The sequence below is a fragment of the Aptenodytes patagonicus genome, chromosome 1 (genome assembly GCF_965638725.1).
Source record: "Aptenodytes patagonicus chromosome 1, bAptPat1.pri.cur, whole genome shotgun sequence".
NCBI classification, from domain to species: Eukaryota; Metazoa; Chordata; class Aves; order Sphenisciformes; family Spheniscidae; genus Aptenodytes; species Aptenodytes patagonicus.
The window spans coordinates 91,305,172-91,328,411 of NC_134949.1; the positions used below are offsets into that span (position 1 = coordinate 91,305,172).

The 23,240-nt window shown below is 45.5% G+C and overlaps 1 protein-coding gene across 1 annotated transcript in view; it reads left to right on the plus strand.

Annotated features, from left to right (window-relative positions):
* ARHGAP31 (Rho GTPase activating protein 31) overlaps positions 1–23,240 on the plus strand; it is a 61,128-nt gene that overhangs the window by 20,025 nt on the left and 17,863 nt on the right. The window contains exons 2-5 of the mRNA XM_076348880.1: positions 16,098–16,200; positions 16,700–16,844; positions 21,535–21,617; positions 22,249–22,356. Of these exons, the coding sequence (XP_076204995.1) occupies positions 16,098–16,200; positions 16,700–16,844; positions 21,535–21,617; positions 22,249–22,356 (439 nt within the window). The remainder of the gene's footprint in view (positions 1–16,097; positions 16,201–16,699; positions 16,845–21,534; positions 21,618–22,248; positions 22,357–23,240) is intronic.

The following is a 23,240-nucleotide window of genomic DNA, read 5'->3' on the forward strand; positions in this document are numbered from 1 at the left end:
CCTGCAGTCTGTTGGCTCAGGAGGCAGCAGTAACACATGTATTTTGAGTCTTCCTCCAGACAAAGCGGGGAATGTCTGAAGGGGTGGATATCCATCCCAGTATCTGAGGAGAGCCCTGAATTCCCAGCATGGTTTCTTGTCCTCCTGGCAGCATCGGCAGCTGCTGGTTTGGAACAAATAGTCTGCATGTCCCTGCGCAAGCCAGGGCAGCTGGAGGTGGATTTGTTTTCTGTTGATTTCATGGCAGTGTTGCTGCTTCAGGCCACTGCCTTGGTGTGAGGAACAACAACATCCTAGAGGAGATACCCAGTGAATTGCTGACTGCTCCACGGCTACCCAATCTGCATGCCCAGCGTGGGAAGCGGTCAGACCACCCTGATGGCATCAACAAAGCCATCATGTTTGCTGACATTTCAAGGGAACAGAGAAGGGAACAAAAGCTGGGAACTAAAGCTAGGAACAAAAGTCTTTGATCCAGTTTAGAGCTGCAGTTGGAAGATATGGGCATGAATCGTAAATGCCAGATCTAAGTGCCTTTTTGCTGGGGAGGGATTTTAAACCTCGGTCCAGGTCCCAAAGGTGGGGCTTGAGTTTGGTCTCCATGGGAAGAAAATTATGCTGAAAACTGAGTGCCCTGTGAAATGAAAATGAAAGGTAAAGGAAGGAAACCAACGGATAGTTGAGGAGATGGAAGAAGTCAGAAGACAGGGAATGCAAGAAGTTTGGTATAACTGATCTGTGAACAGACAGGACATCTTTTCCAGTGAATTCAGGCCTCCCCTCCCACCCCCCACCAACCTCCCTTCCCTGAAATGATCAGAAATAATGCAGTTTCTCCCCAGATGGCCTCTGGGTAGCTTCTTGCCATTATTGTGGTATTTAGTTATGAGAGAACCACTGAAGAGGAAAAAAAAGAAAAGAATTAGAAGTGAGACCAAGCCACAAACCGTGGATCCAGTTCCAAACATTCCCAGGCGCAGGGGTACTGAAGTCTGGTCTTTTGGTACAAGGCTAACTTTTAGCACAACCAACCCAAAAGGTTGCTCCAGGAATCTGATCGTCGATCTCTGACTCAAATCTCCTTCTGAGGTTTTAGTCCGTGTGTCCAGATTTTGGCTAGAAGTTTGGGTAGGGAGGGTCTTTCTGGTTTGGTAGAAGCCTGGGAATAATTGAGTCTCTCCCAGAAAAACACATCTGTGTGAGATTTTCAACTCGGCTCTCTGGGTCAGTGATTCTGATAAGCCAGTTGCAATCTCTGCGTGTTTTACCAACTTCTGAACTTTTGAAGTTAAGTTTCTATTTACCAGGAGTTCAGATACAAGAAAACTGGCCGTGTGGTTTAGTTACAGAGCGGGAGTCAAAGCCGTGGGCTCTAACCTTAGCTCTTCCACTAACTCATTGCATGACCTCAGGCTGCCAACTCATTTCTGTTTCTCATTTTTTGCACCTATGGGATGAGAACGATACTCATCCTCTGTTAATTCATTACTCCTTGCCAAGGGGTTAGATTTTTGCTGATGGAAGCAAAGCATATTCTGTGAGACTGTGCTGGGGTTTTACCCTCACAATGGGGGACGTGAGATACAAGCAAGATTTCAAATGAGGTTTTTTTGTGTCCCGAGGGTTGAAAAGCAAACCCTAGGACACTCACCTCCTTTTTCTCTCGTTCATTGATGAGAAACACACAATATTCTGGGCTTCAGCTTGCAAGGAATGGTGCTGCCATCCTCAGAAGTGTACAGAGAGGAGCAAACACTAGCCCGTCATTGATATCACTTGATACCCATTAGAGCTGGTTCCTGTTTTGCACCGTGCTCCATCTTCCCCTACCGCAAGACTTCCTTTTATCTGGAGTCGGAATAAAAGAGTAGAAACTTCCCATATATAAAAATTCTCAAAAGGTTATACTACGTTGAAAATAATGATATGGAAGTGAACATATTTCACCTTCTAGAAACAATATATTGGAGTGTTTCTTTGGTTGAAAAATCGAACTGAATCCCTGCACTCCGGTGAAACATTTTCTTTCTGTGAAATGCACACTTTCCCACTGGAAAATCATGCTGCTGGAAGATTTTCAAGTAGCCTTTCTTCCCGCATACTTCAGTATCCAATTTAAACTCCAGCTGCTGGTTGCGGTTGTCCCTTGTTGTAGTGAGTGCTGGCACTATATGCTTTCCTTTATAATTAACACAGCAAGCTCTTCCAGGGGATCTCACTGTGGCTTAAAAGGCATCGCCTGATAACAACATGGGAAGGCCAGCAAGATTGTTTTGTCTTTGTCACAGTGGCCCATGCAGGACCGTTCCCCTCAGAGCAATCTCCTGTCTAATTTTAAATATCCAGGCAGCGTGGCTCCCACCCTCTCCCTTGAGAAGGCAATTCTACAGCGTGATACTATGTCTCACTCTTAGGAGGTTTTTCCTACCGTTCAACCTAAATTTCCCCTCATAATTTCATTCAGTCACTCCTAGTTACAACCCCTTGACCATCCAGAACAAGCCCTTTCCCTCGGTGGTATTTGCACCCTGTGCAGACTGCTATTGTGCACGTTCGTTTCTCTCCTGGTAATTCGGGACAGCTGTGCCTATTTACCACCGCCACTTTGTTCTTCCTTGCCAGTCAGTCTCTGTAGATAGTTAGAGTTTCTGCTCCTTTTCTCTTCCTCCTCCCCATATTCAGCGTGGTATCCTGTTTTCCTTGTAACTGTAGCCATGCTACAGGGCTAAAAGATTCAAGGATTTTTCCATTAATAATCCCCACGCCCTTTTCCTGGTCAGTACATTGCTTAAGAGGGATTGAGGTAATTCATTCACGAATAGCAAGCCGTACTAAAAGAGCGGGAGAGCGCGACAGGAAAATGTGAGCTTGGTGGAGCCTGTTTCTCTCGCACGCTCCTTCGTCAAAGTGCGGTTTTGCTCCCAGAGCAGCTTTGGAAATGGGGTCCCATCCTGCAAAGCGCTCATGAGTTTTAGCTGGCACTGCCAGCTGCTAGGCATCTTCCAGAAAAGCCACTGGCACCGTGGAGGTTGGAGCTCCCTAAAAAGTGCGGGGAGGTCTCCTCTCCCGGTTCCCCGTCCTGCTCTCATGTATGAGCAGCGGCACAGCTCCAGCTGAGTTTAGCCATGCAGGGCACATCTTCTGCAGCCGGGAATGCTTGCCTAAACGTCGCCTAAGCGCTGCGAATTCCAGTGGCCCTGGCCAACTTCTGCTGTGAGAATGTAGGTGGGCTTTTTTCCTTTGCATCTTACACCCGCACCAACCGTCAAGATTTTGCAATTACACCTTGAGTAAGAATTTCTGCTTGTGAGGAAAACTGAGCCCCAGTTCACTCCCTTGCAACTCCGCTGGCTCTGCCAGACTTGGGGCCACATCTGCTGCTGGCTACAGTTGTATAAAGCTGGAGTAATTTTGTCAGCGTCTGTGGCAATTTACACCCGGAGATTGGAACTGTAACCCTTTGCTTAGTTCCTACAGTGACACAGGAAGGTAACCAGGCAACAGGTAGGAAAAGGAGGAGAAAATTACATTATAACAATATTGAAATACATGTGAAACTCATCCCCAGAGGACGATTAGGAGCAGTAGTTGACACTCTAAGGACAGGTCCTGCTTTGGTTATTGCTAGGGGACCTAATAACCTGTTTGGTTATTGCCTTAGTAAACCCCCTCCCCACTCCACCCATTTTGGCCATAGTTTTAGGTGTGATATAGAAAATGCTGGGGGACTCTATTTCCCCGGTCATTCCCGAGGTAGAGAAAACCTCTGCTTGCAGGGGAACATGTCCTAATGCGAGCCAGCTCCTTGCCCTGTGCTGGAGGCCATGGGAGCCACGTGGCTGAAACGCTGTGGAGGGCAGGCAACGCCGCTTCCACGGCTGGCTGTGCTCCTCATGCTCCTCATGTTGTGTGTCCCCACCACGACGGAGCCTGCAATCACACGTTCCCGGGCTGTTTCTTACACTGTGCAGCAAACTGATAATCTCCTGGTGGGAGCTGGGACAAGCCCATCACCTTCTCTAATGGGACAGATGCAAACCTTGAATGCCATGGACTGTGGGGAGGTCCGAAATGGTGTCTGGTTAGGTTTTCCCTTCTCTGCTGGGGCAGTGGCTCATGCAATGGCAGTCTGTGGAGCTGAAGTGCTTCAGCTTGGCGCAAGCTGTGTTCTGCAATCATCATCCAGTTTCTCCACTGTTGATGAAACAGTGCTGGCAGCAGTAGAGATTCCTCCATTTGAAAGAATAAAAACGAAGGCAATGGTCTGGTGTAAAGGTCTTGGCATCTCTCACAGCTTATGACAGCACCACTGGAGCACGGGGGCCATTGCTATAGCTTTTCTTTTGTGAGCTTACATTCCTTAGCAGTGGGAAATCGGCAGCTGTAATTAGTCTCTGATGTTCTCTGCTAATAAGTAATTTCTCTGGTACTTGCAAATACCGGCATCCCTGAGACATAGCTCTATTGTTTTGACCTCTTATCTCTTTTCTCTCCTCCTCATTGAGAGGGGCCCCAGATGTTTGTCAACATCGCCAGGGAAAAAATCCATCCACCCCTGCTCCTCCCCGTTACATCCCTGTCTCCACTACCTTTTCCCCCCTCCCCGCCCCTGGCCGCTGTGTAGGAAAATGGCTCCTGCTAGTCCTCATGGAAAAGGACACAGATGCCGGCAGGAAGCCCGTTTGCTTTGGGAGGAAGAGGGGCCTGACATCAACAGGAAGCGCTGTGCGGCAGAGCTGCTCCTGCCTCCGAGCGAGGGGGGCCTTGAAAACAATGTCAGCTTGCGCTTTAGGACTCGCCGTCAGGAAACGCATGCACGCTGGTGTTTGCAGTGCAGAGGAAATGATAAGCACTACCTGGCCTGACTTGGAGCAGAGATAGCACAGTGAAAAAAGAAAAAAAAAAGGGGGGGGGGGGGGGAAGTTGTTTTTCTTCACACTGGTTTGCAGCCTGTCCTTTGCCAAATGGAAAACAAAATAAAGAGCAAAATATGGAATGTATCAGGAATCCGTTGGGGGGCTTGGAAACCAAGGAGTGCAATTGCAAAGTGACTAGATTTACTACTTTAGTAACAGCTGGATTTTGCTTTTTTTTCCATTGTTAACACTGGGAATGACCCTCAGCTTGATAACCCCTGGCACGCACATTTATTGAGAGATGAAGGGAGAGGGAGGCTTGTATCCCATGTGGAACTGGGGGATTTTCTGTGTGGGAGAAAAGTCATGGGGACAACTGCTCCTGCTGGAGGCAGAAAAGAGGAGTAGCATGCAGATAGATATCTCTCCTGACTTGTCCCTACGACGTTAGGGGATAGAAGCCTGTTTGGGGAATGAGAAGATTGCATCATGCTGTAATATTTTATTCAGCTTTGTTTCTTTTCCTCTTTTATTAGGGCCTGTAAAAGCCATATCGTGCCTCCTTTCATCACTGACCTTCTGACAGAACTAGTTTCTGTTTCTGATCCCCTTACCCCTCTGCCAGGCAGTTGCAGGGGTACAGTCCTTGCAGGTCAGCCTTGGAGAAACCATGCTGTATGCTCTGGGTGCATCTCAGTAGTTATGTGCCGACATCCTGGGGTGGAGGTAGACACCAACAGCAGGGCAGGAAATATTTTCTTCTAAACAATCCCAGCCCAGCATCAGCCTCTAGAAGGCTGGGAGGCTGTGTGACACCATCTGTAAATGCTGTTCTGCCTCCTCTGCTGTCCTTGGCAGGCTTTGGAGAGCGAGCGAGCTGCCCTCTTGCAACATATGCGAAGTGTTGATCTGCCACAAGGCTGGCAGATGGAGCAGTGCTGTATTCCCTGCTGTCTCTGAAAGAAACCCTGAAGGTGCAGCACCACATCCAGATGTTGAAGCCAGGCAGCTCAGCAGCCTCTTTTAGACCTCTTTACCATCCCTGGGTTTATGGAAAGGAAAATACAATCTCTGCGATCAAGGCTGTAAGGTACACTTTAGAGGACTGCAGCCTCTGGAGATGAAAAGGTGTAGCCAAAATGACCCATATCCCATGGGCTACCCTTCTTAACTAAGCTACTGAGTGAAACCAGTCCACTGAGACTGGTTCTGGACTTGCTGATGTAGAAATCCATGCATGCTTAAGGAATTCACCCCTCAAACAACAGCTTTCCTTGGCTGAGAGTAAGTACTTCAACCAGAAAGGCCTTCAGCACAGTAGCAACATACAGGGCAACGCAGTAGCTAAATGCCCTTTGCCTGGGACAGGAGAGCATGGAAAATGTCTGTGGCAATGGCTTACTCTCTGGCTGGCTGAGCAAGCTTCAACAAGCAAGAGCACCAGCATGTAGTGATGTATCCCCCTAGACCTATGACATCAGCCTAGCAAGACTTTTGCAGCTTTTGACTCTGTAAATACCACCTTTAGGTATTAGGCTTTGATTGACACCTCGTTTAAAAAAAAGCTGTTTCTCTCAGAAGAATTTCCTGGTATTGCACATGAAACCTCTCACACACACATATATACATACATAAATGAATATAATTGTATATGTAAAAAATACATGCATATATGTATATGTATGCACACACACATATATGTTGATATATACATAGATACACATTTATTTATGTATAGCGGTATGTGTGTCTGACCAGGTGCTGCTTCTGGCAGAATCTTCTCCATGCTGCTCAGACACAGAAACTGAGCCCACAGGCTGTGGCAATCATATGTCCTGGGCATTACTTAGGGTGGATAGAATAGCACCTCGTTTCACCAGACAAACAGCAATCCGAGTCACCCACAGCTTAATCCTCTTCAAATAAAGAATGACTTGTTTTCAACCTCCCCTGAGCAGGGTTGGGAGGAGCATTTCTAGGTGATCTTCCACTGCCAGCAGCAGTCTTAATTCTCCACTCTGTGTTGAACCTCACGCCATCATTTTATGCTGGTGAAAATGCTTCTATCATTCACCTCATTTGCTAGTAATTGCACGCCACAGTAAGAGCTAAGAGAGGGTAGAACAAACAGATTTTTTTTTTCTCTTGTGGAAAATACTGCTGAATTCAATGGGATTTTTTGTATGAGTGCGGTTCTTTGGGTCAGGCCCAGACAGCCTTGCAATGAAAACACTCAATCTAAATATATGCTCAGCAACTGAGCAAAGATGGATTGGATTTTGTGCTGCTTGGCTTCAAACTATAATGACTGATTATTGCTAGTGCCTTCGCATGTTTGTTTTCAATCAGATTGACATCATAAAGCCTTATTTACTTTTTCTCAAAAGTCTGTTTTCATTTGCCTTTCACTTCTCATTTGCAGCCTTTACGGGTTTGTATTTAGGCTCCTCATCTGTCTGTCTGTGATATATAATGATCCTCAGCAATTTTCCCTGCTCTTTGCCCTAAGTTGTTGACTATCCATAAAACAGCCCATTTGGAATAACCTCTGGAAATTGCCGTATCCACTTCTCACTAGGAGAGCCCTAGAGGCCAGATCAGTGAGAGGCCTGAATGAAAGAACATTGCTGCATAATCTAGTGTCAGGCTGCATCGGTCCATCAGTGTGACAGAGGGCAAAATAAAAAGAAGAGAAAAGATAAATATGTGCTGTGAGATTCAGCCATGCAATTTTTCATCCATATAAGAGCTTGGGTCAGGACCAGCTTCTCAGTTACTTTGTACCTTGCTACCAAACATTAACCTGGGCTCTCACTGGGGTGATTGGCCCCTGCTCTCCCTTTCACACACCTGAGCTCATTGGCACTGCCATTCTGCATTAGCTGGCACAGTTGGATGTGTGCTTTAAAGCTTGGGAATGTCTGTCATATACGCTTGTAACTGACTTGCTGTGCAGCAAGTGTAGAAGGAGAACCATCAGTGCTGACGGACCTCCAGCCTACCCTTGCACATTCAAAGGGACAACAATGATTTCCTGGGAAAGAACCGCAGAGAGAACTGCAGAAAAGCTCACCTTGCTGCAGCACCGGAGCTCATGAGACAACTGCCCAGCTCCTCGCTTCACTCTGTCTCTTCACCAGCAGGATAACAGCAGCATAATTTTTCCTGAAGCCTCCCAAGAGCATCTATTTGGGAATTAGTTGCTTCTTTGTCACCAGCATGCCATCACTATGAAAGTGGATGAAGGATCTGTCTAACAGTGAGATAGCATGACAGAACAGCACAGAAACTAGAGACAAATTCTATATCCTATAGAGATTGCTATAGATTTCAGTGTATGGAGGTGGTGTTTGTGAAAGGCACAGTACAAAGGACTTAAAAACTCTTTAACTAGTAGCTGGTGTTTTTCAGATGCATGTCAAGATCTAAGCACCCAGAATTTCTTTCTAACAGCCCCAAAGGCTTCCTTATAAAGAGAAACCTGGAATCCCTGTTGCCTGGCACACTAAAGTCCAAGTCGAACAGGAATAAGGAACAAGCTAACACTGACAGCCAGGTAGGGAGTATGCGTTGATCCCCTTGAAATTGCCTTTCTACAGATTCTGGGATCCTAAGAATCCCGTGTAAGAGTTCCCATGTGTCAAGGGAGATGTTGGTTTCTACACACTTTTTACAGTCAAGAAATGGGTGTAATAGCTTACAAGTCACCTCTAGAGTAATTTTGGGACTGTAAGAAACTGAGCAAGTCTGCATCAGCTAGCAGGCTCAGGTAAAAGATGGAGACTGTGCACTGTTTGTTTTCTAACTTGCTTCTGAAGCCCTGGTAAATGAAAACATATAGGTCAAAATCTGTTGAGAGGAGGAAAAAACTTCTGAAGTCCATATATTTTCCTTGCTTTGTTGCCAACAGTTAAGTAGGTTAGCATGGCTTACATTGGTGTCCATGCTTAAGAAGAGAGCGGAGAAAGGAAGGAAAACATGATACAGTGTGACACCTGCAGTCCATAAGCTTGTTTATTGATCTGGATGAAAGGCAATGGGCACTCAAGAGACTTCAAACGGAGCCTACATCACTGGCCGTCCGTCCCAGTGCTCAACGCTTACCTGCACTCTTCCCTTGCAGGCTGCTTCTCCCGGATCCCTTGAGCTGCAGCGTCAGCATTGCCCCGCTCAGTCCTGCGCTCCATCAGCGCTGATGCAGCCTTTGGATTTGGCAGTGTTTTTAGTATGTGTTGTCAGAAATGAGGTTAATGGCAGAATTCCTGTCTCACAGCCTGCTTATCCTCATAGTATCTAGGCATTTACCCAGATGGAGGTCAATTCATTATATGCAGCTTCAAAACTATTCTGATCTTTTCTATACTTATACCCGAGTCCCTTTTCTGAGACAGCATAAATTGTCCCATTATTCCTACCTCCAGAATTAATTACCCCAATTGCCTGTGCTGTAGTGAACAAAACGCTGTACAATATACACCCTAATCTGCTGTGGATCAGAGTTGTTAGGATTCAAATGGCTAACTGAGGACGTGCACAGCTCATTGACCTGCCCTGCAGAACCTAAGCCGCTGTTTTCCGAGGTGGCTGTACCAGAGAGTCATAAAAGTTAGGAGTGGAGATATCCTGTTCGGTTATCTGGTCTTTTTTTGCAGGAAACCCACAGCAGGATGTTTTCCTAACAAAATTATTCTAGTATTTAGTACAACCTCTTTTCAAAAGTGCCTGCATGACAGAATCTGCCAGCTATGTCAAGGTACTTGTCACATTTCAGAGGGGCATGGTGACCTCCAGGGTTGAGAGTCAGCATTCAATGTCTGCTTGTGCAGTGCTTTCTCTTAGGCTTTCTTTGATGTGTGTTGTCGGTGAGCTGGCCAGGTCTGCCACGGGCTCTTTCATTTCTGCCTGGAACATCACAGTTGTCAGATCTGCTCTGGAAAATCAGGTGTTCCTACATGTCTTATTTAGATATTTGAGATGTGAGCTGGGTATAATATCAATGGGAAAAAAAAATCCCTTGATAGTGGTGCCATGACTTCATTCAAACTCACACTGGGCCTGCAGGCTGTGTTGAAATGCATTTGCTTGAAATGAGTGTGCCACATCCCAAACAGTGCTCAGCGTTTCCACTTCCCGCTCAGGCCATGGAGGGTGATGGCATCTGACAGATTCAAGATCTGTTTTTCCTACGTCTTTGCCCAGGAGAATCGCAACTGCGTTCAGGATGGTGCTTTCATCGCAGGGAACAGGACTGTTGTGCTAACCTTCATGACATTGCAGAGACGTTTCCCACAGAAGTAGAGGGAGAAAAAAAAATGAAGCCTGTGACTCGTATGGTGATTCAGTTGTGCTGTCCATGCAGACAGGATCACCTTGGTGCCAGCTATTTGTCTTTTTTTACCTGTGTTTATGGCAGCTAAGGGGGAAGAGGCGAGGAGGATTCTAACAAGGTGATTTGTTTTTAAGCCTGTTTGGTGTTGTTTAGCTATCTCATGCTATTCAAACAGAGGTGTGTGTGTGCATAGGGGGGTTGTGGTAGCTCAGCGCTAACAGCCAAACTAAACATTGGAATTTGATGGTGAGGCAGTTTATTTTTTCTTCTTCTGTAAAATGAATTTAGTGCTGGTGAAAAGTATGCATAGACATCCTGGAGACTAAAGCCCTCTGTTTGTCCTTGTAGCAGTTATGTCCAGGCAGGGCAAACCCTCCCCATCCCCAGCTCTGCCTACTGCATCTCTGAGCAGGAGAGATCCTCTGCAGCAATTTCGGATGCTGTGGTCCTTTCCATCCCTGGCCACTGCTAAAAAGGAGATGGTGGAGGGCAAAGGAGATGATACCTGGGGGCAAGGCAGGATTTATCCTTAGCTGCAACGGGTTAGGGCTATGCATTGGGAGGCAAACTGGAATTGTGACTGCCATGCTGGACCAGGGCTTGGGCAAGCTGCAGGGAGGAGAGCACAGTTTGATCTCCTCTGGAATCTGTTTCTCAGCCAACCTTATGCCTAGTAAAAATCAGACAAGATCAGAAAAAAAAAAAAAAAAGAAAAAGAAGAAATCTAGTGAATCAGCATTAAAATTTGTGATTTAAAGTAGGAAGCATCAGGAAATGCAGAAAAATGTCACATCAGAGATTCTGACTCTCAAGTATCTTGCCATTTATACAATGCTATTCCTTTCCTGTGATTAGGAGGCCAAGTTAATATATTAGTATGTTCCAAAATGTGTACTGTTTTGTTATTTTTGTTTGTACAAAGTAACAGCTCTTGCTTAGTACAGACTGAAACATTTATTTTTTAGGAGGAAATATTTCCTAATTTAGTCATGTAAATTGAAACAAGAGACTATTTTGACCTTTATTGTCATGCTATTGACATAGCATGATAGGAAGCATGCACTACTATTGAGGGCAATGGAAGACAATTAAAAAAAATACTAATATGTAACAAAACCAAAATGGTGAAATAAAAATGCCCACAACTTTTTTTATGGCACAGGATTAATTTTTGGGAGAAATTAAAAAAAAAACCCAAACTATTTCCTGCAAGTCAAACATCAAAAAGTTGATGTTTCAGGTGAAATGAAAGGTCTGCATTTATCTTCCCATTACTTGAACTAAAATTAAAATAAAATTAGACAGGATGTGAAACCTCCTCCATGTGGCATAAATCAACCACTAAGGAGGACCTGAGTAGCTCTGTCACTAATTTTTATCCTTGCAAGGAGCCTTCTGAGATAACAACAGAAGGATAAAGGCAAAAATGAAGCCTGCTGCTATTCAGTCCAGGTCAGTCCAGCATACCCTGAATACATGACTCAGTCCGCGTTAGCTAACTTTAAACACAGTCTTACTGGACAGTATTCACCCTGACTGGTTTGAGTGGCTGACTTAGCAACCTTCTCCCTAGGGTCCTTCTGTAGCCCATGGAGACTAAAAGTTTCTTCTGGAAGGCGGCACTGAAGGCTACAGGGCATTGCTTGCACCTCCTGTTGGACCAGGGTCTTTCTCACTCTTTGCTGGCTTTGGTGGGAGACCAGGAGGCCATCCTCCCACCGGTCATTAGATGGGGTGACTCCCTCTCTTCCTAGTGTTCCCTCCTACTAGGGATCCTTGGTGATTTAGTTAGATGCATGCTTAAAGGTCTCCCTGGCTTTGATCCAAAATGCTCGGCCCTGCGCCAGACGAAGCCTTTGTCAGGCAGGCAAAGAGAGAGCACCTTGCTTGCTGGTGGGGAGGTTTGGTGGGTGGTGGTGCCATGGCTGGGAAGGGACAGGAGAAGGGAGAGATGTCCCCTTCCCAGCAGTGCTGGGAGGCGAGAGGCTCAGCGCACATCGCTGGCACTGGCAGCTGGTGGGATCGGGAGGGGAGGAGAGGGAGGCGCAATACCTGGCCTAGCAGGAGCCGCACACACGTGTAAAGGAAGTGGCATGAGCTGTGGTCACGGAAAAGACCCTGGTGAAGGTGAATGTCTGCGTACGCTGAGCTCAGAGGTGATATCCAGTGAGAGTGGAATGAGTTACTGTGACTGCCCTTCTGGTTTATTTTTGTCTAGGGGAAGAGAAGTATTGTCTTTTGTGTGCAGTATGTTTATAACTCAATTTCCCTTCTGCCTGATGCCTTGCTCCATCTCTTCTCCTCCTCCATCTGGTTTCTATTGTAGTTTTAAATGAGGACAGTTTGGCTGTCTGGCAGAACAAGTGGGGTCTGTGTGACACCAGCTGCCTCTTCCAAATTCTAAGCCTCCAGCACAGTTTTAATTATAGAAGTGTCAAGATTGGACAGCCCCACCCCCCACCCCTTTCGGTGCCTGCACACACACGCACAGCCCCTGCTACAAATCCCCACCACGTCCAATCTTCCTTTGGGAGAGACCCAGCTCTGTGATTTACGTGTGCCCTGTAATGCCGATGATAGAGTCCCATTGTAAAGTGCATGCTAGAGTCTGCACCGCCCCACATTTAGGGTTGATCACAGCTTTTGTTTTGGTTCATCGGAAGCCACGTCCGAAATAATCAAACCGCCTCAGAGATGGCTGGAAGTGGGAGAGAGCCGCTCACTGCCACTCTAACCTCACTTCCCCCGAGTGCCCGAAAGACTCAGCTTTGTAGGAGATCAGAGCTGCTCAGGAATTTCAGAGCTGCAGGTTCTGCTCAGAGAAAACATTTATTGTGCTCCAGTTTCATACAAGCGCTGCATTTAGGGGCATGCTTCGCAGGAAGCTGATGCAGTCCCTTCACCTCCAGGGATCTGAGGTCAAAGTCTGTAATTTTGCTTGCGAGTGAAATGTGTCCTATGTGGGATTTTTTTTTGACATCACAAAACCGCCACACATTTTGGCATAACTGGCTGTTTCTCTTCATAAGAGCCAAAGACCTGGTAGGGCAGGAAATCATGTACATGATGAGTGAAGGGCACTGGCAGAGATATGTGAGAAGCCCAGGGCTGGAAAAGCAGGGAAGAGTGCAGGGCTGGAGTAAGAGATATCTGCAGAGCTCAGTGCATATTGTCTATCTGCAGTCTATAAGGTTGTCTCTGCTGTGGAGTCTTCACCCACTTTTAAAAATGGGTTGAATTTTATATGTTTGCTACAGGTTATTCCCCTCAGACCCCTTTTTTTTGCTTACCAGTCCTCAACAGATGGATCTAGCCTTCTGTGTTTTTGGTATAAGAAGTTTGCTTACCTGCCTGAGGCCTCTTGAGCTAATTTAACCCAAGGAAACTTAAAACTCAGCAAAAAACAAAGTGTGATTTAAATGGTCTTACTTTGAAGAGGTCAAATTAGTCACAACAAACATCAGTATATGCATTTTTATTTGGTGTGCTTATTCTTAACACTGAGGTTTTAAAAAGTATCTAATAAAGGGTGCTGTGGGCACGGACCTCATTTGTGTGACAGCTAGGCACCATCATATGAAGTTTGTCTATACAAAAGACTATTTAATTTTTAAACAAACCTTGTCATGTGGCTGTCCTGCTCAAATAGGTTTTCTGTTCAGTTAATTCTTTTTCCAGGTGGCATGGAGTAGTTCACCCATTCTCCCACACAAATGGATCTGAAGTGAACATGGATCTGCCTAACTTTCATTTTTGCTGTTTACATTAGATTTATTCCCAGAGACCCCTACCAAGAAGGAAATCTTAATATGCCATGTATGCATAGCTCCCGCCACAAAGATGGTACAGCCTGACCAGACAGAAATGAAGAAGAGGCCTGAAGTCATTTGCCTTTCTTTTTTTTTTTATTTCTAGCATGCTCATCATCATATGATCTGAATTCCCTACTGCAGTTACAGATAATCAGGTCTTACTCAGAGATAGGAAGGTCCTCTTTCTTGATGTGTCACTTGGGCTTTTCTTGGCAGGATTTTAAGGAAATTTCATACTTTTCTTTTGCTCTGTCTCCTTCCACATCATCTAGTCATCTTAGGAAGTGGGTGCTGTAGGTACTGAAAGAAATGCTTCCCATGTTCCTTCTGGAAGGCACTGATGTGCCTTCTCCTCAAAAGTCCTTGAGGAGAGAATCCTATAGCTCTGTAACTTCTGTGGACAAAGCTTTGACTCTGTAGACTTCACCTGTTCTCTTGGCAATTTCATGGTTTCCCATGAAGATTGTTGTAGCAGGCTAGGGCCCCTGCCAGAAGCTCAGCTGTTAGTCTTAGCCCAACAACTTGAGGGTCTTAAAAATCAGCCCAAGGGCTTTGAGTGTGACACAGCATGGCTAATGTACCTGCATTATGAGTCCCTGCTCAAAAAAAACATAAAGTCAAATTTTCCCTATTGTTCTGAAGAGGCTCCTTTAACTGAGGAGAATTAGTCTGTTTGGATCATTCAGGCTTCCAGGTAATCACTGGCACTTTGTGTATTCCTCCATTTGGGTTGGCCACGCTGAGAAGAGAAGGGACACACAAGAAGGACCTCTTTACCTCCCTCGGTAAGAGTTGGGAGCAGAAAGGTAGCACTTCCCTAACTGACTGGGCTCAGTAATAGCGTGTCACTGAGGTAGGCACCATCCCTCCTCACCAGAGCCTGTGCTTGGTAGGGGCAAGTCCAGCCATGAGCTGGCTCTGGCCTCAGCGGCACCCATGAGAAATACAACAATGTACCAGCTGTTTTTTGTTCAGGCTGTCCTTGGAGTGCTGTCTTAGGATGCCACCTGATGAAGCACATGTTAATATGTCATTATGGTCCTGAACTTCAAGCGGAAGAAGTCAAGTAAGGTCCAGCCAGAGGCATTATCTCTGTGGTGTTACTGCAAAGATGCAGTAATTTCTATGCCTGGCTTTTCAGTCAAATGTGTGGCTTAGTCTGTTTTCTTCCATACAGCTTTCTGAATGCGCAGCATTACAGCGGGGAACTTCTTTAACTTCTGCATTTACTGACTTTTGTGCTTATGGCTGTGTGAAGCATTGCGTTAAATACACAGCAGTTTCTAGCACCTAATAAGGAAGGGCTCTCTTACTGTTATTGTTATAGCTAGGGTTGTTATAGTACTGGGGACAGGGAGGCTTGGTCTCACCAAGAGGATGAGGGTTTCCTATACCTATATAATGGGGAAAAAATAAACATACGCTTTGGGTCCAGGTCTGGATGTAAATGTTGTGCTTCAGGCTCTTCTCAGCTTTAAGGCTGGTTAAGTCTTCGGCTGGTTATGTTGATAGAGTTCTTTGAAGCCAATGTCAGATTTTGTCAGTGTGCAGATCTAGTCAATATTTGAACTTTATACCCCCTCTGTGGGAGTTTATGAGCACTAAACTGTGGGTACATAGGCTTATATGGAAGTGCGAATGCTTCTCTGATTTTTATCCAAGCCAATCAGACCTTTTGGCACGATTCAGCGAGGATGGAGCTCTATCTTGGGGAGGGGGGAGGTTCCCAGGACCTCATGCTTTACCTCATGCTTTCAATTAGAATGAAATTACCTCTTTTTCTGGAAAGAAAAGAAAAAGGGAGAGAGAGAAATGCTACCTTTCTTCCCACAATGTTTCTGTGACTTCAGGCTCAGTCATTGTCATATGGCAATGAGCGTGGCATGGCCCAACCATAGCATATCCTCACTCTGCAAATTGGCTACGGGCACTTTGTGGAGTTTATTTTTGGTTTGCCCTGTATTTCTCCCATTGCTGTGCACTTCCCTGCATCTGCAGAGAGCCTCTGCTGCTGTTTCATGAAACTGTCTCCTCTGTGGTGACTTGTGGAAGTTCTCAGTGTGTCTTCATTGGGCATCTTGCCTTGCTTTCCTCTCCTAGTCCCCTACGTGCTGAAGAGCTGTGCGGAGTTCATTGAGACTCATGGCATTGTGGATGGGATCTACCGCCTCTCAGGAGTGACATCTAACATACAAAAGCTGAGGTAAGGACAACTGTCTGAGTGCCGGAGGGATTCGGTGACACTGCTTTGTACCTTTTCACTGTTAGTCCCTCAGGCATAGATTGGGGCCAACAGAGATCTACATTGATGCAGAAGAGAAACTGTCTCTGAAGCTGGTAACAGGGAAATGCAATGTTTCAGGGATTAGTCCACGACAAAGAAAAAAAAATCTCCCTCTGCATCTATTAATGGGAAAGGCCTGGAGGGTCGCAGCACAAATGCTGAGTTGTTCTCTCTCACTTCAAGACAAAGCAATCTCTTTATATTAGTTTGAGGTCCACTCATGGGACTATGTTATGGAAACCAGAGACTAGCTGAAACCTCGGGGCCTGATCCCAGGAGACAATCTGGGCTGGGCTGCAGAGACATCTCTGCTTTCCAGTTTGTTTTTTCCTCTAGCTGTAAAAGAGTACTTAGGGTGGAGTACTGGGATGCTACAGCTCTTATTCTCCTACGTTGTTATGTCTCCATATTGTTTCAGACAAGAGTTTGTTTCTGACCAATGCCCAGATCTGACAAGGGAAGTTTACCTCCAGGACATCCACTGCGTGGGGTCGCTCTGCAAGCTGTACTTCAGGGAACTGCCCAACCCTCTCCTCACTTATGAGCTCTACAAGAAATTCACGGTGAGACCCTTTGCTGTTCTCGGTCTTCTCCAGCAGTGTGGATGTGCCGCAGGTTCCTCCATGACAGCTGTTTGGGATTCACTCCAGTGTCCTGGCTTCTGGTGCATCTACCTGTATAAACACTTCTCAGTGATCTTCCCTTCCCGTCTTGTGCTGTCTGCCTTTCCCTGTTCTTGTTTCTTTCCCCCATTTCATGTTTATTTCTCTCAGTTTCTCTGCTGTTTCCTCCCCTTCGTCTTGCTCATTTTTTCACTGCATTGCTTCCCTGCTGTTACTCTCTCTCCCCACTGTGCACCTCCTCCCAGAATTACTAGTTCTCTTTCTTTTCCTCATTACTGTCCATCACTGAGAGTCTTCTGGGTCACCTAGGGCTTGTGATCATAGTCGCAAGGGTGCGGTTTCCTCCTCCCTGTCCCTCTGACAGTCCTTGACACCTGCGCAAACTGATTGCCCAGCCCATGTGTAAAGCACCAACTTTTCTGCATCTGTAGCATTTTTCACACAGTTTGTCAGAGTGCAAATGATGATACAGGTTATGCCAGCTATGGTATACCAGGTCCATCATGATCATGTCATAAATACAAATGGCAGAGGAAAGTGGCAGCTGGCCCAGGAGAAATCTCTAACCTTCTTTAAAAGGATTATAATTCAAAGAATAGTAATTCGATTCTGCACAACAACCATAGATTATACATGGATACAGTTGGAGCCTAGGAGCAGGCTGCGGGGGAGCAGAAAAATAAGACCACAAAGCCTGAATTTTTAAGAGAGTTGGCTAATTTTGATGACAGATAATATTTTATTAAAAGGTGGCACAGCAAGCTATGCTTGTTAAGGTTGCCTGCTTCTTACTGCCCTAAATCCACTTTCAGTTGTTTCTGACACCAACAAATTTAAATCCGGTCATTCAGGGTGAAATCTTACATGCCAGAGGTGTGAATTTTCAGCTAAAAGCATTCACCAGCGTCTTAAAACAACTGGGGTGGGGGGATGGGAAGGATTGTTTCCTCAGTGTTAGAACCATCCGTCCTTTGTTAAGAATTTCTGTCATCCTACTCTTTCCCATTTGCTGGGAGGTGGAGGGGACAGACATCGCCAAAAATGTCAGATGTTGCAGAGAAGAGTTTTGCAAAATCATGTCCAAATGAAATGGGAAGTGACAAGCAACCTCAGCTTCAGGTGTTGCTGTCTGCATTGCCTCTGTCCTGAATCAAGCACTTCCAAGTGGCACTGCTATGGCACAGGAGGCACTGAGAGAGACCTGCAGGGTCCACACAAGAAGAAGATGTTCTCCAAAGACTCCCTGTTGCCCGCTGTGGGAAGAGGCAGGCACACCTGTGCCAGGGCCTTGCTGTAGGGCAAAGCCAGACAGCACCAGCCAAGCAGCAACCTGATATAAGAAGTCAGGTAGCTGTTAGGGACTACAGCTGAGCTGGGGAACACGAGGTGGGAATTGGCTCGCTGTGCTGCCTGACAGATATGCAATAGTGTTAGGTATCTTGCTGTTTCGATGCCAGATTTTAAGTAACATTGGTCTGTGTTTCAAGGTGATGTATAGTCAAAACTTCAGTCAAAATTCTGAGCAGATCTGAAAAATTGACCTATATCCTCAGGATATAGGAATCCTGAGGATATAGGGTAGGGCCTCTAAACCAGAGACAGACAGGACCTTGAAAATATAGGTTATTATTCAACCATTCACAGTGACTGATGAGTCTCATTCTTGTTGAAGCTCTTTGGCTGGTGTCTTTCTGGCTATCAGTACTGATTTATGAAAGAAAAATTCTCTAAAGGAAACATGAAGATTTAGATGGAAACTTTTTTTAGGAAAGAATGTTTGCTGAAAAGTGCAGTTTTGGGATGACGACTTGCAGATTTTCGTTAGATACATTTTGTAAATAGTTTTATTCAAAAACAAAAGGGAAAACACTTCTGTAACTGTCTAAATGTTTCTTTTACAAATACTTTCTAAAGGAAATGTTTCAACATTAAATCAACACATCAAACTCATAAATAAAACATCTTTTAGAAAAGGGTTAAACAGCCCCAAATTTAAATGATAATTTCTTTCACTTTTGGTTGAGTGTGATGCTTTGGTCAACCTCGAACAACTGTTTTTTAAAATCTTGTGCCAGCTCCCCAAAACGTTATCACTTTGGATTGACCTAAAAGGGATTTTTTTTTAATCTCCGGCTTTTTAGTTTGTCCGCTCAGACACAAAATCCATTATTCACGTAAGTCTACTCAGTCGGGTTTTATAATGGGTAACCCAGCTGACAGGAAGCACAGTCAGATACCAGGAGGAAAGAAAGAAAAAAGACCAATTCCCCAAGGAGCAGAAAAACCACTAGGAGCATGTGTATGCATGGGGTGTCTGGACAGGGAACGGTGGCAGCTGTGCCTCGGCAGAAGAGCGCTGGTAGGAGTAAAGGATGCATGCTAATCCCAGCCTGACTCAGTCGGAGCTGTCTCTGAGATGGGATAGGCTCCACTTTGCGTCACGAGAGTGATTCAGACATTTGTGGCTAAGGAAAGTCAAATTCTTAATGACTAGGGAGGGGTTGGCCTTTTGGTCATCACCCTGTCAAGTTCACGGATATAATATCCCACTCATGACCTCATTGGCTATCAACTTCTGCAAAATGATACCCTCTCATGCTCTCCAATTTACTGTCTTGTATTCTGGTGATGGATGCTTGTTTCACAGGATAGATAAGTTGACTCTGCTTGGCTTGTTCTAGCCTGGGCATAGAGGGACCGAGTACTCCCTCAGAGCAAATTAGCTGTAGGGGGCCACGCCTACCTTCTCTCCTCAGGCTCTATTCCACTTGTTAACCAGGGCTTGTGAATTATGCGCTCCCAGAATCACCAGTGGAGTAAAAAAAATCCTAAATGACATGAATTCATACCATGATTAACAGACATGTAATAAATGGAGTTATTGGTTCTTCCTTGAATTCTGTATTCTGCTGCTGTAATCCTGAGTTTTGGAGGGGGCCTCAGATTTCAAAAGCACAACACGTATGGGTCAGAAATGTGGTTTGGAGGTTTGAATGGGTTATGATCTCAGAGAAGCTGGTATTCACTTGCTAAGCATTAGGTCTTTGAGACCTGGAAGGTAAATATGGGAATGAAAAACAGCACTGGGGGACAAAATACTGTGTACAATCTAGCTGAAATATAGTGTTTTAGATGCACCAGTTAAAGTTTGTATTTCTCTCCTTCTTCATCTTTGGACAAGGCCATTCAACTGGAAACCTTGTATGAAGATCACAGAGTTCTTATACTTAGGATTTCTGGGCAAATGGTAATAGGCTTTTTTTTCTTTAAAAAAAAAAAAGGAACTGTAGTTATGGGTAAAAAGTACTAGAAGGAGTTAACCTACCTTTCATTTGGGCAAAACAAGTGCATCCACATCTCATGTACACCAAACTAGTGAGCTCACTTGGGTTTTTTTGCCATCACACCAGTGAGTAAGTTCAAACTAGAGGGCATAGATCTCAGTTCCCAGTGTTAGGGAATAAAACATGATTCATATTCATCTCTGGCCTTGAAACTGGCAATGTTTGGTTTGCTGGTGGTTGTACATGAGAAGTGGTCTGCTGGGAAAAGGACAGTGACCAGAACAGAGATGGCAGCATCATCAGTGTGGATGTTGTAGTGACTGCTACAAGAAGATGCTTCTCTAGTTGTGGCTGGTAATTTCAGGTTCATAATGTTTAAGCGATGGGTGGTTTGGGACAGGTTATTTCCTTCCTTTCCTTTCCTAGCAGTGCTGATGTATGCCTGTAGGCAAAGCTTCTCCTGGCAGCGTGGGTCCCAGCATCTTTCTTTGAACTCACTCCAAACTCCAGTGGCAGTAGGGTAGGCAGGAGGCTTCCAGACAGTCATGCATTGTTTGAACTCGCTGGTGGTTTGTCCTCCCCCAGCACAGATATTGAAAGGGAATAGCTGAACAGATGAATACCAAGGCAGTAAACTCCTAGTAATGCAGACAAAAGCTTATCGTGGCTCTCTAAGCTCTTGCTCAAGACCAAGATGTATAACCTTGATTCTGTCTAACCTAGTCTAACCCCGAATATAAGAATTTATTAATTTACCTGGACAGTGATTTTGCTAAGGCTTCTCCCATCATAAAAGACGCAAACTCACACAAACTACTCCCTATAGCTATCTTCACATGACAGCCAAAAATATTGCTTATTTTGATGAATATGAAACATGTATATCCTAGCTGTTTTCATAACACAGGGATTGAAAGCTCTATTTTATTTTTAATACAGTTTCAGGGGGGAGGGTTGTCACTTCTTTTTTTTCATTATTTTCACTTTTCTCTTTCCCTCTTTTCTATTCCACCCATCACTGCACAAGTTAAAAAGAGAAAAAGAACAAAAAAAGAAAAGACACATAACTCCTAATTGAAACTCTCAGTCCTTAAACGCCCCTCTCCCCAAAACATTGACCACCCTGTCCCAACGTGTGGGAAGGATGTACTGAGACATAAACTAACAGCGCAGCAAATCTCTGCTGCGCTGGGAACACAAAGCAACTTCTTCTAACCGATAGCTCTGTAAGGTAACAAAAGAGCATCCCCTCTGAGACAGGCTGTCTCTTAAGTGACCCTCCTTATCCCTCTTCCTTTTCCCCTGAGTCCGTTGCCAGGGTGGACTGTTTCCTTGTATCTCCGCAGGAAGCAGTATCACGCTTCCCTGAGGACGAGCAGTTGGCACGAATTCAAAATGTCATCCAGGAGCTCCCCCCATCGCATTACAGGTGAGAAGGTGTCCAGCGAGGTTCTGAGGAACAGTGTGGTGACCCTCACCATCAGGGAATATTGCCTGAAACAGCGCTGGAGTTAATTTCCAGAAGTTAATTCCCAAAAGCTGACTCACCATTTCCAAATCTGACAACAATTTATCTGGCATTTAAATATCATTGAACAAACTGTTGTTAGAGATTGAACAAGCTCTCCCTGCTGCAGTCTATCATCCTCCTTCCCTGGGTACAACTCCCGTGGCACCCTTGGCCAGTGTCCTGGGTGTAGTGAGGAGAAGATGATCTGCTAGAGGCACTTGAGCAAGAACTAAGCCCTCAGCCTTTGCAGCATCCCACTCCTCCCATCCGTCTGCTGTCTTCCTCGCACCCATCGTGCTAAGGATTGTTTGGTTCCTGCCTCGTCCTTGGCCACCCCAGAGCACAGTTGTTCAGGTGTTCACTGCCATCCCATGTAAATGCTGGTGCTGTAAACCCTCTGTCCTATGAGGCCTGTTGTGCCATTGCAGACAGTGCCTTCCTTGAGGATGGGACAACTCTGAGGCCAGGGCTGAGTCCGAGCCTTGCTGTCCCAGTGGGCGGGCATCGGTCACTTGACACTTTTTTCTCTCTTCATATGAAACCACTGCAGAACGCTGGAATACCTGATCAAGCACCTGACTCACCTGGCCTCCTTCAGCAACATGACCAACATGCACACCAGAAACCTGGCCTTGGTGTGGGCTCCCAATCTCCTCAGGTACAGTAGAGAGTCCTCTAATCCAGAGACCAATGCTGAGCTCCAAGGGGAGCGCCAGCACCTGAGCCTGGAGACCCATCCCTTGAGGGAAATGCAAAAACAGGGAAAAGCAGAACAACTAAAGGGAAGAGTAGAACAGAGCAAACAGCTTTTAAAAGGAGAAAAAATTCTTCCAGGTTGAATAATCTGAGGTCTTACTGCCAGCATCCAAGAAAGCTTGTGGTTTTGTGTGTTTCTTATAAAAAAAAGCTGTTATTTGCAAGTTGAGCTCTTTGATTTAAAAATGAGGAGTTAGCTCATCACTGTGGAAAGGAAATGACGTTTCTGACAAGTGCCAGTGCTTCTGCAGTGGGGCGGTAAGAGACAGCAAGGCTTGGAAGGGAGGGCAACAGGGCTACAGGCCTGTGCCCAGATCTGCTTGAACATAAGTGAGATGAGCTTGGTGGGTTTAAGATGGCGGCTAGTGTCAGATCTCAAGACCACCAGCTAGTTTGTCATGTTTGCTATGCCGGGCACTCTGCTGGGAAGAGGCCCAAAAAGATGCAGGCAGAGGTTTGGCTGATACATTGTAGAGCTAAGCAGAACAAGAAAAAATAGCATCTGGAAAAAAAAAAAAAGGAAATATTTTGTATTTTGTTGAAATTCCCTTCCCCGTCCATCCCATACCCATATATTGAGAGGAATGAACTATGCAGGGAGAGTCCAGGATTGCAGCTGGGCAGGAGAGGGGTGCTGGCAGAGCTGGTGGGGGGAACCCTGGGCTGGCAGAGGACAGGAGGGAGGGACATTGGCTAGAGAGGTACAGGCCTGAAAAGCATTCTCTAAAGAGTTATCTCACCCTTTTAAATCACAAAACAGGCAGAGCAGCTTCTGAAAATGAATCA